The sequence below is a fragment of the Rhinoderma darwinii genome, chromosome 2 (genome assembly GCF_050947455.1).
Source record: "Rhinoderma darwinii isolate aRhiDar2 chromosome 2, aRhiDar2.hap1, whole genome shotgun sequence".
NCBI lineage: Eukaryota > Metazoa > Chordata > Amphibia > Anura > Rhinodermatidae > Rhinoderma > Rhinoderma darwinii.
This window is the reverse complement of record NC_134688.1, coordinates 182,838,176-182,853,114: the sequence shown is the minus strand read 5'-3', so window position 1 is coordinate 182,853,114 and position 14,939 is coordinate 182,838,176. Positions and strand designations below refer to the sequence as shown.

Sequence of the window (14,939 nt, the reverse complement as noted above, 5' to 3'; positions counted from 1 at the left end):
TTAGAATATATTTTAGGCAGCATGCCAGGTTTGAAGAGGTGTTGGTACCAAAACAGTAGGAATCCCCCAAAAGTGACCCCATTTTGGAAACTACACCCTTCAAGGAATTCATGTATGGTGGTGGTTACCATTTTGACCACACAGTTTTTTCGTAGCACGTATTTGAATTGGGCTGTGAAATTTAAAAAAATGACATTTTTTTCCAATAAGATGTCATTTTTGATCAAAATTTCTTATTTTCACAAGAAATAAAATATCCCATTTTGTTGCCTAATTTGTCCTGAGTGCGGCAATACCCCAGTTGTGGTGATAAATGGCCGTTTGGGCCCGAGGGAGGGCTCAGAAGGAAAGGAGCGCTATGTGTTCTTTGGAGTCCAGATTTTGCTGGATTGGTTTTCGGGTGCCATGTCGCATTTTGCAGAGCCCCAGAGGTATCAAAGCAATGGAGACCCACCAGAAGTGACCCCATTTTGGAAACTACACCCCTTACGGCATTCATCTAGAGGTGTAGTGAGCATTTTGATCCCACAGGTATTGTCTAAAAGGTAATACACAGCAGATGGTACAGTGTGAGATTAGCAATTTTCTATATATGTATGCCATTTCAGTGTCCAATATATTGTGCCCAGCATGCGCCACCGGAGATATACACCCTATAAATTGTAATGTGGGTTCTCCTGGGTACGGCAATACCCTACATGTGACTGTTATCTGCTGCCTGGGCACACGGCAGGGCTTAGAAGGAAAGTACACCCCTTGTGGAATTTATTGCAGTTTTCATGGGGTGCATGCGACGTTTTGATCAGTTTTTATACTATTTTTAAGTGGCGTGGTGACTAAAAAACAGCATTTCTATTATTGTTTTTTTATTCAATTTTTTTTACAGCGTTCACCGTGCGCTATAAATGACATTCACTTTATTCTGCGGGACGATACGATTACGGCGATACCTTATGTTTATAGTTTTTTTTATGACTTATGGCGTTTGCACAATAAAATAGCATTTGTAAAAAAAAAATTGTGTTGCCATATTATAAGAGCCAGAACTTTTTTCTTTTTCCATCAAAAAAGCCGTGCGAGGACTTGTTTTTTGCATAACGAACTGCCGTTTCGATCAGTACCATTTTTAGGTACATGTGACTTTTTGATCACTTTTTATTCCATTTTTTGGGTGGTGAAGTGACAAAAAAAAAATTGCGATTCTAGTATGGTTTATCGTTATTTTCTTTTATGGCGTTCACCGCGCGGGATAAATAACAAAATAATTTTGTAGTTCAGGCCGTTACGTATGCGGCGATATTATGTATAGTTTATTTGTTTATCTATTTTTATTAATAATAAAAGGACTGCTAAGGGAAAAAGGGGGATTTTTACTTTTAAAACTTTTATTTTCTTATTTTTACATAACTTTTTTTTAACTTTATTACTTTGTCCCACTAGGGGACTTGAGAGCAGGAGGCCCTGATCGCTATTCTAATACACTGCACTACATGCGTAGTGCAGTGTATTAGAACTGTCAGCTACTCGCTGACCACAAGCATAGTGGGTCCTGACTGTCAGGACCCACTAGGCTTCCGTAGAAGGAATAGCCGGACACCATAGTTAGGAGCCCGGTTGCCATAGCCACCATCGCCGGCCGCTATCGTGTAGCAGGCCGACGATGGTAGCTTAACCCCTAAAAAGCCGCAATCGCTATTGAATGCGGCTTTTAAGGGGTTAAATCAGCAGGGACACCGCAATCGGACCCCGCTGTAGGAGCTGCGGCAACTGCTGTACGAGACAGCAGCTGTCATAGCTCCTGTATATGTCGGGAAGACGGCAGAAATGGCAGTTACTCCCGTGACGTACTATTAGGTCATGGAGCGCGAACGATACAGCTACCATGATCTAATAGTACGTCCAGGAGCGGGGAGGGGTTAAAGGGGTTGTCCACTTTCAGCAAAAAATAACAGTAGTTTGCTGAAACTGGACAACCCCTTTAAGGTTCTAATTCTTTTAACACTGGAATCCTAAGTAACGGTGAATACGAATAGGTTAACAGCATACCTCCCAAAAGTCATGTTATTCAATGCCACTGACCCGCAAATGGGACTGCAAAGAGGTGGGCTTAGGAAGATTTGCTTAAAGGGGTTGTCCGTTTCCAGCACATTGTTATTTTTTTGTATAATAAAAAAATTATACAATTTTCCAATATACATGGACACAGGTGTACAGCTAGTTACAGTTACAGTATGTGTATCAGAGCGGTGTCTTCTAATGATCCCAGAACCTGTGCGTCCATCACATGACCGTGGATAGAATTTTATCCCCTGAAGTAAACAATGAGTGTTCCTAATGAACAACAAGCAGAGATCTTGAAAACCGAGGGGAATTAATACAGAACGTATATTGGAAAATTGTATAAAACGTATAATAATTATACAAAAAAAAAATCTCTGTAATTCACTGAAATCCGATAACGTGGTATCATGTGCTGCTTTTTGGGACCTTCTACCCTTATTCACAATGCCAGGCAAGGTGCTATTATAAGTGCCCTATGTTGTACATAATGTGATTGGCGCTGTAATGTAGCATACAACAGTGGTTTTTATTTAGAAAAACTATTTATTTTCACCAAGTTATGACCCATTTTAGCTTTAGGCTAATGACTTTCTTAATAGACAACTGGGAGTGTTTTTACTTTTGACCAAGTCGGCGTTGTGGAGAGAAGTGTATGAGGCTGACCAATTAGTGACCAATCAGCGTCATACACTTCTCCCCATTCATTTACTCTGCACATAGTGATCTTTCTAGATCAGGATGTGCAGTCACATACTCACACATTAACGTTACTGAAGTGTCTTGACAGTAAATAGACATTGCGATCAACCAGGACGGGCTGTCTATTCACAATCCCGACACTTCGGTAACGTTTCTGTGGTACTTACAGCACAGCAAGCGTAATCTTGCGAGATCTCGCTGTAAATGACAGCACAGCGTGATCTCGATGTGCTCTGCTGTAAGTCACACACAAACCTTACCGAAGTGTCGGGATTGTGAATAGACATCCCGTCCTGGTTGGACGCGATGTTTATTTACGGTCAAGACACTTCAGTAACGTTAATGTGGGTGTATGTGACTGCACATATTGAACAACGCAGGATCACTATATGCAGAGTAAATGAATGGAGAGAAGTGTATGTCGCTGATTGGTCAGCGTCATACACTTCTCTCTACAACGCCCACTTGGTCAAAAGTAAAACACACCCAGTTGTCTATTAAGAAGGTCATTAGCATAAAGAGAATATAGGTCATAACTAAATTAAAAACACTGCTGTAATCTACATTACAGCGCCGATCACATTATGTACAAGATAGGGCACTTATAATGTGGTGACAGAACCTCTTTAAGTGATGTTTAAATTCAACAAGTCTGGCAATAATCATGCCTGGGTGTGACCAATGAAATTGAACCCGATTGTCAATTGAATTGAGTTCAATTGATTAAAGCGTAGCTAAATGTTTGAAAAATTTCTGACATGTCATAGTGACATGTCAGAAGTTTGGATTGGTGGGGGTCCAATCGTTAGAACGAAGCAGCTGAAGCCCTCGTGTGAGCGCTGAGCTGCTTCGTGTCTATTCGGCTTTTTCCGGAAATAAATGTATCAGTACGGACTCAATAGAAAGTCTAGGAGCCCGTACTCCGATACAGAAATAGATCAGAGGCTGCAAAGATTAAATACTGCGGTTGCTCTATTATAATATCTGGTAGGCCATCAGATTACAACTGAAGGCCTGAAAAATCCACCATGACAGGTCATTTTTTTCCTACATGTTTTCTTTGTAATAGGTGTGTTGCCAAAAACGAACATGACCAATCCCCACAATCGGAACAAACAGACAACTATTTCATGTCCATGGCCAGCGTTCGATTTTTGTCAATCTCACGGCTATACACAGACTATACTTACATTGCGCTGCTCCTAAATTCATCAGGGAAAAGAAAAAACTTGTAAAATACTGTATAGCAAATTATCTCCTGTGAGGGAACTTACCAAGAAATCTAAACATGTTCATGTGAAGGGTGGTCTTAGCTGCTGGATTCAACAGGAAGCAGTCCCTATTCGCCCCAGACTCATCTCTTCCATTTGGAGTCACAATAAGAAGTGGAGTCAGTCCATTTTGAAGCTCTTCACACATTTCTGCAATGGATTCACTGTAGCCCCCTCCGCAATCGTCCACAGACTCGCCTAATATGAAAAATAATTGGTTATTACATTACTTCAAGATTAAAATGCTAATTTCAGTGTTTATTAAAGAGAACCTCTCACGCTGAAGACGCAGTCCGGTTCTGCAGGAAGTATGTTATAGAGAAGGATGAGAAGGGAAGATTGATATATAATTGTAATTTATAGATCTAAATCCCCGTTCTCTCTGGGCTTAGGAGTCCAGTGGGTGGTCCTATTCAGAAATTGACAGCCATCTATATACGCATGATCATAAATGGAAGGTTGTCGATCACAGAGTAGGACTGTCCACTGAACATCTAAACCTAGAATGAGCAGATATTTACAGTTAGAAAAAGTGAACCATGTAAGTGCAATCACCTGGATTTCTGCATTGATTACTAATAAAATGTGGTCTGATTGTTATCACAATTATAGACAAACATAATCTAACGAACAGTTGTACAATCCAAGTCTTTTATTGAGCACATTGTGTTTTTGGTTTTTTTTCCCTGCACGGTGCGTATTAACTCAAACAGTGAACCTCTGTGTTAATGACTTTCCCAAGAGATAATGGGCAAAATGAGAGGAGATTGGAACTGTGGGTTTCACAGTGAACCCTTTAATTTAAAGGGGTGGTTCCATAATCTTTATTTATCTACAGGATAGATCATACATTTCTGATCGATGGGGGTCCGACCGGTGGGACCCACACAATCCCGAGAACGAGCTTACCTGGCCATCCATGTGCATCCCATATGAATAAAGCGGTACTGTGCATGCTCCGCCACCGCTCCATTTATTTTCTATGGGGCTCCTAGAGATAGCCGAGTTATCTCCGGCAGCCCTATATGAAGTGAATGGAGTGGTGGCAGAGCATGTGCAGCACCGCTCCAGTTATATGGGTGCGCATTGGGACAGCCAGGTTAACCCGTTCTCTGGAGCGGTGGTGATCCCAGCGGTCAGACCCCCGACAGTCAGATATTTATCACCTATTCACAGAAAAGGTGATAAATATAGTTTTTGGTAAAAACCCCTTAATAACCGGTAGATTCTACTTTAACAGCAATCAAATCCACAAAACGTTTCCAGAGGCTGTAAATAAGATTTATACAACGTTGAGGAATTTTGGACCATTCCTCCTGCAAGTGTGTCAATATTTCTGCGATGCCTTGCGTGCACAGCCCTCACCAGGTCATGCCACATTATCAGTGAGGACCACGACTTGGCCATTCCAAAACCCAAATCATCTTTTTCAAACATTCTTTAGCAGATTTTCTTGTAGGCTTTGGGTCATGGTCTTGTTGTATCACCCAACGTCTCTTCAGCTTGAGGACATGGACTGCTGCCCTTATATTCTCCTATAAAATGTTTTGATACACCTTTGAATTCACTGTTCTCTATGATAACAAGGTGTCCAGGCTCTGGGGGAGCAAAGCAGCCCCAAACCATGATGCTCCCTGCACCATGCTATAAAGTTGGGTAAGGTTTTAGTGTTGGTTTTACCTCCAAACATAGAATTGCACATTTGTGCTAAAAAGTGCAAATTTTGTCTCAATTTTTGTCAATAGAACATTTTCCCAGAAGCATTGTGAAACTTTCAGGCAGTCTCGGGGAAACTTGAGAATGCTGCAATGATTTTTTTTTTTTTTTCCAGCAGTGGCTTCCTTTGTGGCGTCCGGTCATTAACACTATTCTTGTTCAGTGCTTTTCTAACAGCGTACACATGAACAGAGATCTTAGCGGTTTGTAGAGTCTTTAATAGTTATTTTGCAGTTACCCTTGGGTTCTTTCTCACCTCTTGGAAGATTGCCTGTTCTCTTGGAGTAATCTTAACAGGACACCCATTCCTAAGGAGAGTAGCAACAGTACTGAATTTTCTCCATCTGTAGACAATTTGTCTAACCGTGGATTGATGTACACGGAGTTCTTTAGCAATGCTTTTGTAGACTCCGCTTCATGCACCTCTACAACAAATCTTCTGAGATCTTCTGAAAGTTGTTTGTCTTGAGGGATGGTTCACATTAACGAATCTTTCTAAACAACAGATGTGTCCGTAACCGGACTCTGTGTGCCTATATTTAATGGGCAAAACACCTGTTAAACCCATATTTCCAATCTCATCTCCTTAACCCATTTAGGACACAGACAGTTTTGGCCATGTGGACACAGTCGTTCTTTTTCAAATCTGACATGTCTCACTTTATGGGCAATAACTTTGGAATTCTTTTACCTAGCCAAGCGATTGAGATTGTTTTCTCGTGACATATTGTACTTTGATAGTTTGAAAATGTGGTCGGTAAATTCAATATTTGTTTGTGAAAAACACCAAAATTTTGAGAAAATGTGCAAAAATTAGCATTTTTCTAAATTTAGATGTGTGTACTTGTAAGACAGATAGTAATAGCGCGCCGCAAAATAGTTACTAGTTAACATTTCCCATATGTCTACTTTATGTTTTCAACGTTTTTTTGAACGTCCTTTTATTTTTCTAGGATGTTACAAGGCTTAGAACTTTAGCAGCAATATCTCACATTTTCAAGAAAATTTCAAAAGGCTATTTTCTCAGGGACCAGTTCAGTTCTGAAGTGGTTTTGAGGGTCTTATATAGTAGAAAGTCCCCATAAATCACCCCATTTTAGAAACTGCACCCCTCACAGTACTCAAAAACAGCATTCACAAAGTTTCTGAACCCTTTAGGCGTTTCACTGGAAATAAAGCATAGAGGGGAAATTTACAAACGCAACTCAATATTTATTGCCCAGATTTTGGAGTTAAGAAATATCCCACATGTGGCCCTAGCGTGTTACTGGACTGAAACACCGGATTCCGAAGCAAAGGAGCACCTAGAGGATTTTGGGCCCTCCTTTTTTTTTTTTTAGAATATACTTTAGACATGTCAGGTTTGAAGAGGTCTTGTGGTGCCAAAACAATGGAAACCCCCCCCCCACCCCCAAACTGACCCCATTCTGGAAACTACACCCCCTCAAGGAATTTATTTAGCGGTAGTTAGCATTTTGACTCCACAGTTTTTGTACAAAATTTAATTGGAAATAGTCTGAAAATGAAAATCTACTTTTGTTCTGAAAAAACAAAAACTTTATTTTTAACAAGGATTAAAAAATAAAAAAAAGCACCAAAAAATTTGTAACGCATCTTCTCCTGATTACGGCAATACACCATATGAGGTAATAAACTGCTGTTTGGACCCACAGTAGGGCTCAGATGGCAAGGAGCGTCATTTGGATTTTGGAGCGCAGATTTTGCTGGAATGGTTTTCGGTGCCATCTCGCGTTTCCACTGTTTTGGTCCCTCCAGGTCATTGCAAACACTCCAAAAGTGACCCCATTTTGAAAACTATAACCCTAAATACATTTTTCTAGGAGTATAGTTAGCATTTTGTTTTTTGAAGAATTTTGTGAAATTAGGCCGTGAAAATGAATATCAACATTTTTGTCCACTAAAAAGATGCATTTTTTAATTGTCACAAGGGATAAAAGGAGAAAAAGCCGCCCAACATTCCCCAGAGTATGGCAATACCCCATATGTGGTAATAAATGTTTTTTTTGCATAGAAATCAATTAACCCTTTCAGGACTGATCCATTCTTTGCTTTTTCAATTTCGTTTTTCACTCCCCGCCTTCAAAGAGCCATAACTTTTTTATTTTTCCGTCCATAGAGTAATGTGAGCTTATTTTTTGCAGGAGGAGTTGTTGTTTCTATTGACACCATAAAGTACCATATAATGTACTGGAAAACGGAAAATAAGAATGTTTGCGGGCTGAAATTGGAAATAACTGATTACTCCATTGTCTTTTATGTTATTTTTTACAGCTTTCACCGTGCAGTAAAAACGACAACTTAACTTTATTCTGTGTCTCAATACGATTATGGTGATACCAAATTTATATATTTTACTGCTTTTACAAAGAAAATACTATGTTATAAAAAATAATTGTTTAGAATCCCCATATTCTGAGAGCCATAACTTTTTTATTTTTTGGTCGAATGAGCTGTGCGAGGGCTTATTTTCGGCAGTACCATTCGGTTTTATTGGTACATACATCTTTTTGATCACTTTTGAATGTTTTTGGTGACCAAAAACCAGCGATTTAGCCATTTTAAATTCTTTATTTCTTACGGCGTTCACCGTGCACTATAAATTACATTTTACTTTATTCTGTGGGTCGATACGACTACGGCGATACCATATGTATACAGTTTTTTTTATGATTTGCAGCGCTTGCACAATAAAAAAAATATATATTTTAAATAAATAAAATAAAAAAAAATTGTGTCCCCATATTCTGAGAGCCATAACTTTTTTATTTTTCAGTCAATCACTTTTTATTCTATATTTTGGGAGGGGCGGTGACCAAAAAAATAGCAATTCTGGCATTGTTTTTTTATTTTATTTTTTGTTTTATTTTTTTTATTTTATTTAGTTTGGGTCGTTACGAACGCAGTGATACCAAATGTGTACTTTTTCTTTTTTCATTTTTTTCTTCTATAGTAAAAGCCTTATAGGAAAAAAAGCAGTGTTTGTTTTTTTAACCTATAACTTATTTTTATACTTTAATAAAACCTTTTTATTAACTTTTTTTTTTTTAATTGTAACAGTTTTTCTCTGACCTGCAGCATTGATTGCTGCTAGAATACATTACACTAACTACGTAGTGTAATGTACTCCAACTGTCAGTGTGATGTCACAGTCACGCTGACAGCAAGCCCATGAGGACCAGCCAGAGGCTGGTCCTCTTAGGCTTCCATACATGGCAGACACGGAGGCCATTGTTTGGCCTCCGGTTGCCACGCCAACCATTGGCAAACCCCGCGATTTCATCGTGGGTGTTGCCGATGTGCTATAAACCCCTAAAGCCGCCGCATTTAAGGGGTTAATTAGCGGTTAATCAGCGGCAAAGGACCGCTGGCTGGCAACAGCGGAGTGTCAGCTGTCGATGAGAGCTGACCTCCCGGTTCACCCGGTCGGCGACAGTGTGCACCAGGAACGATTCAGTAACTATACGTCCTTGTGCGGGACGCACCACTCAATTACTCAGTAACTGAGTGATGCGGCTAGGGGTAAATTGAAACATTTACCTATCAGCTTTTAGAGAAGTCATTAACACAGAGGTTCACTTTTTTCGCTGCAATGTGGACTCAATGCGCTCAATAAAAAAATTAAAAAACGACATGAACAGTACAACTCTGTTTTATTAGTTACGTTAGAATGCGTTTGTGATCTATAGTCACAATTCAAGACAATCAGACCACACGTTACTAATCAATGCAGAAATCTAGGTAATTCCAAAGGGTTCACTTAAAATAATAAATAATGTGTCCTAGTGTAACAAAGAATACAGCGGACTCAGAGTTAGGAGTCCAGAGTATTCATGAGGGGAGCACTAATCTGTCGCCTCTCACCAGTGACTGATGACATGCGGTGTATCTGCATGTATACATTACAGCCATCAATTACTGCTGAGAAAAGTAGGGCGACTTCTCCCCTCATAAATAGCCTTTATTAGGCTCCATTAGCCAAATGGCATCATATTTTTTTGTGCTGTTTGAGCCAATAGTACAGCAGACCTGTCCCCATACTATTTTGCCCTTACATAGGGCAGCATTATATGCTGACCAATTCGCTTTCATCGGCTCTGCTCAAGAGAACACTAGTTTCCGGATTCTAGTTTTCAAAGCGGTCTAAGTTTTGTCAAGCTGCACAGGGACCATAAATGAACAGCTATTACCAAGTCCAGACAAATTTTCAATCGGAATCGAAGTCTGAAGCAACCTCGCCACTGTAGGCCACCAAGGCTCTGTCCACATTTGCATCGGAGGCTCTATTTGGAGCCCCTCTGTTTGGTGCCTCCATCACAAATTCTGCCACATTTGACTGGAGGAATAGCGCTGCATGCAGCTATACTTCCCGACAAAGACAGCCACTACGTCAAAACCCTGTTCTACATCGTGTGGTGTGAACATCGTCTAACAATGTTATTTTCAAGCCATGCCTATGCAGCTTTAGGTTTGGGGTCGTTGTCCTGCTGGAAAATAAATCAACCTCCACATAACAGCTCTATTGCAGACTGTAGCAGGTCTGCTTCCAGGACTTCCCTGCATTTTTCTGTATATATTTTATCCTTTACCTACGCATGCTTTTCAGGGCATTGTGCCGAGTGATGGAACCACCATGTTTGTGAAAATTTTTATTTTTGTCCATAGAATATTTTTTTTCACTTTACTTCAGTTCCCAACATGTCTTGTCAAATATTAACCCCTACCTGCAGATGGGCATTACTGTACGTCCTTTTTAGCGGTGCGTTCCCGCAAATAAGCGTACAGTAACACCCTGAGGATGAAGTGGGCACAGGAGCTGTGCACGCTTCATCTTCAGCGGGTGTCGGCTGTAATATACAGCCGACATGCCACTGCAACGGCAGCGATCACAGTTCTCTCTGATCGCCGCCGTTTATCCCCTTAAATTCCACTGTCAATAGAGACAGCAGCATTTAATTGATTTAATTGATTGACTGAGGTAGGGGGCTTCCTCTGTACCCCGTCGGCCCTACATGAAAAATCACGGGTTGCCGATGGTTGCTATGGCAACCAGGAATCCTAGCAACTACTTCCTGGTAGCCAGGTACTGAAGCTTATTAAGTCCTGCCCAAGGCAGGACGTAATAGACTTAACAGTCAGTTGTAAAATGACAGTTACAATACACTGTACTACACAAGTAGTGCAGTGTATTCTACTGGGGATCAGAAGATCAGATCTTCAAGTCCCCTACTAAGGCTTTGTTCACATCTGCGTCAGGGCTCCGTTCCGGCTGAGCTTTCCGTCGGAACAGAGCCCTGACTGACAAAAACGGAAACCAGAGGTTTCCATTTCCATCACTATTGATTTCAACGGTGACGGATCCAGTGCCAATGGTTTCCGTTGGTCTCAGTTGTGCAAGGGTTACGTCGTTTTAACGGAATCAATAGAATAGTCGACTACGCTATTCGTTCCGTCAAAACGACGGAACACCTGCACAACTGAGACAAACGGAAACCATTGGCATAGGATCAGTCACCATTGAAATCAATGGTGATGGAAACGGAAACCTCTGGGTTCCGTTTGTGTCGGTCAGGGCAACATTCCTACGGAACGGAGCACTGACGCAGATGTGAACAAAGCCATAGTGTAAAAAAAATAAAAAAAATTATGTAAACAAAAAAAACAATAAAATTGCCCTGTTTCCCTGATCAAGTCAATTAGAAAAAAATTATAAAGTTAAAAAAAAAAAAAAAAAAAAAAACTATACATAATATTTATCGCCACGGTCGGCCTGACCTATAAAAAAATAAATATATATATAATTATTTATCCCACACGGTGAACACCGTAAAAAAATAAAATAAAAAACAAAGAAAGAAAAGCAGAATTTCCTTTTTGTCACGTGGTTTCCAAAAAAAATGGAAAAAAAAGTGATCAAACAGTCGCAAGTACCCCAAAATGGTGCCAATAAAAACTACAGTTCGTCTCACAAAAAACAAGCCCTCACACAGGTCCGTCGACTAAAAAATAAAAAAGTTATTGCTCTTGTGATATGGTGACACGAAAACATTTTATTTAGAAAAAAGTGTTTTTATTGTGTAAAAGTAGTGCAACATATAAAAATAATATAAATTTGCTATTGCCGTAATCGTATCGGACCGCAGAATAAAGTAAACATGTTGTTTATACTGCACAGAGAACGCCGCTAAAGATTTAGAAAAAAAAGTTAGAGAATTTCTGATTTTGGTCTCCTCACCTCCCAGAAAATGTAATAAAAACATAACAAAAAAATTAAAATAGCACATACCCCAAAATGATACTTAGAAAAACGACAGTTCGTTCCATGAAAATCAAGCACTCACACAGCTCGTTAACGGAAAACTAAAAAGTTATTACCCTATTTTGCAATAATGCAAAACGACGGCCCAGACTAATTTATATGTGCAGCAGTTCTTCACCTAAAACCCCACGTCATCATTTGCAGCCCCCACTGGTAGACCCTGTAAATGCAGTGGAAACGATGACAATTTGGGGTCTGTGCTACATATGGGGCTAGTGAAGAAGTCAAAGATTAGGCAATACTGGAGTGCGGATGTTTTGTACAATACCACGGACGCCCTTTAGAAGTGCGACTCCTGCACCCAAATAGCTGGCCTGTGCATAGGATTGGTTCAAAGCGTACGTCACTAATCATGGATAATTTTATTATTCATTTACCCCATTACTACATCATCCTATTATGACCCCGATGCACACACCCCGATGCCCAGCTTGCACACACCCCGATGCGCAGCTTGCACACACCCCGATGCGCAGCTTGCACACACCCCGATGCGCAGCTTGCACACACCCCGATGCGCAGCTTGCACACACCCCGATGCGCAGCTTGCACACACCCCGATGCGCAGCTTGCACACACCCCGATGCGCAGCTTGCACACACCCCGATGCGCAGCTTGCACACCCCCCGATGCGCAGCTTGCACACCCCCCGATGCGCAGCTTACACACCCCCCGATGCCCAGCTTACACACCCCCCGATGCCCAGCTTACACACCCCCCGATGCCCAGCTTACACACCCCCCGATGCCCAGCTTACACACCCCCCGATGCACAGTTTACACACACCCCGATGCACAGCTTACACACACCCCGATGCACAGCTTACACGCACCCCGATGCACAGCTTACACGCACCCCGATGCACAGCTTACACGCACCCCGATGCACAGCTTACACGCACCCCGATGCACAGCTTACACACACCCCGATGCACAGCTTACACACACCCCGATGCACAGCTTACACACACCCCGATGCACAGCTTACATATACCCTGATGTACTCTGCACAGCTTACATATACCCTGATGCACAGCTTACATATACCGATGCACACTGCACAGCTTACATATACCCTGATGCACACTGCACAGCTTACATATACCCTGATGTACTCCGCACAGCTAACATATGCCCCCATATTATAAACAAACACCAGTAAAACACTAAACATAACCACTACCTAGCAAAATCTGCGCTCCAAAAGCCAAATGGGGGTCCTCCTGGGCCTGGCAGTGTGCCCAAACAGCAGTTTATGACCACATATGGGGTATTACTGTACTCTGGAGAACCCGCTTAACAAATTATGCGGTGTGTGTATAAAGTGGCACAATCTGAGCACAACACATTGGGCACTGAAATAGTAGATGTTGCAGATTGCCATTTTCCACAGATATGCTGTGTACTAATTTCTGCAAAACCTTTGGGGTCAAAATGCTCACTATACTTCTAGATGAATTCCTGGAGAGGTGTAGTTGCCTAAATGGGGTCACGTCTAGGGGGTTTTCACTGTACTGGTACCTCAGCGCAATGCAACATGGCGCCATAAAACAATTTTGTAAAATCTCCACTCCAAAAACGAAATTGCGCTTTTTCCATTTAGACCCTTGCCGTGTGTCCAAATAGCAGTTTACAACCACATATGGGGTATTTCCCTACTCAGGAGAAATTGAGTATGACATTTTTGTATTCCTTGTGGAAATTAAAGATTATGAGCTAAATCTACAGGTTATTGGGAAAAAAAATAATTTAATTTCCACGGCCCAAATCTAATAAAATCTATAAAACACCTGAGGGATCAAAATGCTCACTACACCTCTAATTTAATTCTTTGAGGGGTATAGTCCCCAAAATGGGATAAAACCTGGGGAATTTCTACTGTACTGGTACTTCAGGGTCTCTGCAAATGTGACATGGCCCCCAGAAACCAATTCAGCAAAATCTTAGCTGCAAAATCCAAATCGCACTCCTTCCCTTATGAGCGCTGCCGTGGGTCCAAACAGTTTATTACCACATATGGGATATTGCCATAATCGGGAGAAATTTATTTACAAATGTTGGAGGTGCTTTATTCTCCTTTATTCCTTATAAAAATTAGAAAATTCTGTCGATTTTCATCTTCACAGACTAATTGCAATAAATTCAGCAAAAAACTGTGGGGTCTAAATACTAACTATACAACTAAAAAAATTCCTTGAGGGGTATAGTTTCCAAAATGGGATCACTTTTGGGGGGTTTCCACTGTTTAGGTCCCTCCAGTGCGTTGCAAATGCGACATGACACCGCAAACCATTCCAGTAAAATCTGCACCTCAAAATTCAAATGGCACTCCTTTCATTCTGAGCACTGCTGTGGGTCCAAACAGCAGTTTATTACCACATATGGGGTATTTCCATAATTGGGAGAAATTGCTTTACAAATGTTGGGTTGCTTTTTCTCCTTTATTCCTTGCGAAAATTCTAAGTTTTTTCAGGAAAAAAAAGTAGATTTTCATTTTCAGACCAATTCAAATACATTTTGCAAAAAACCTGTGGGGTCAAAATGCTAACTATACCCACAGACAAATTCCCTGAGGGGTGTAGTTTCAAAAATGGGGTCACTTTTGGGGGGTTTCCACTGTTTTAGCACCACAAGACCTCTATTCAAACCGGACATGGTGCCTAAAATATATTCTAATAAAAAGGAGGCCCCAAAATCTACTAGGTGCACCTTTGCTTCGAAGGCCGGTGTTTCAGTCCATTTGCACAATAGGGCCACATGGATATTTCTAAAAACGGCAGAATCTGGGCAGTAAATATCGAGATGCATCTCTCAGGTAAAACCGTCTGTGTTACAGAATTTTCTTTTTAATTAGAA

At 40.9% G+C, this 14,939-nt stretch overlaps 1 protein-coding gene across 5 annotated transcripts in view; it reads right to left on the bottom strand.

The window, feature by feature from the left end:
• HERC2 (HECT and RLD domain containing E3 ubiquitin protein ligase 2) overlaps positions 1-14,939 on the bottom strand; it is a 200,087-nt gene that overhangs the window by 15,253 nt on the left and 169,895 nt on the right. For all 5 annotated transcript variants that reach the window (XM_075852579.1, XM_075852582.1, XM_075852580.1 and 2 more), the window contains one exon: positions 4,035-4,229. In XM_075852579.1, coding sequence (XP_075708694.1) covers positions 4,035-4,229 — 195 coding nt within the window. The remainder of the gene's footprint in view (positions 1-4,034; positions 4,230-14,939) is intronic.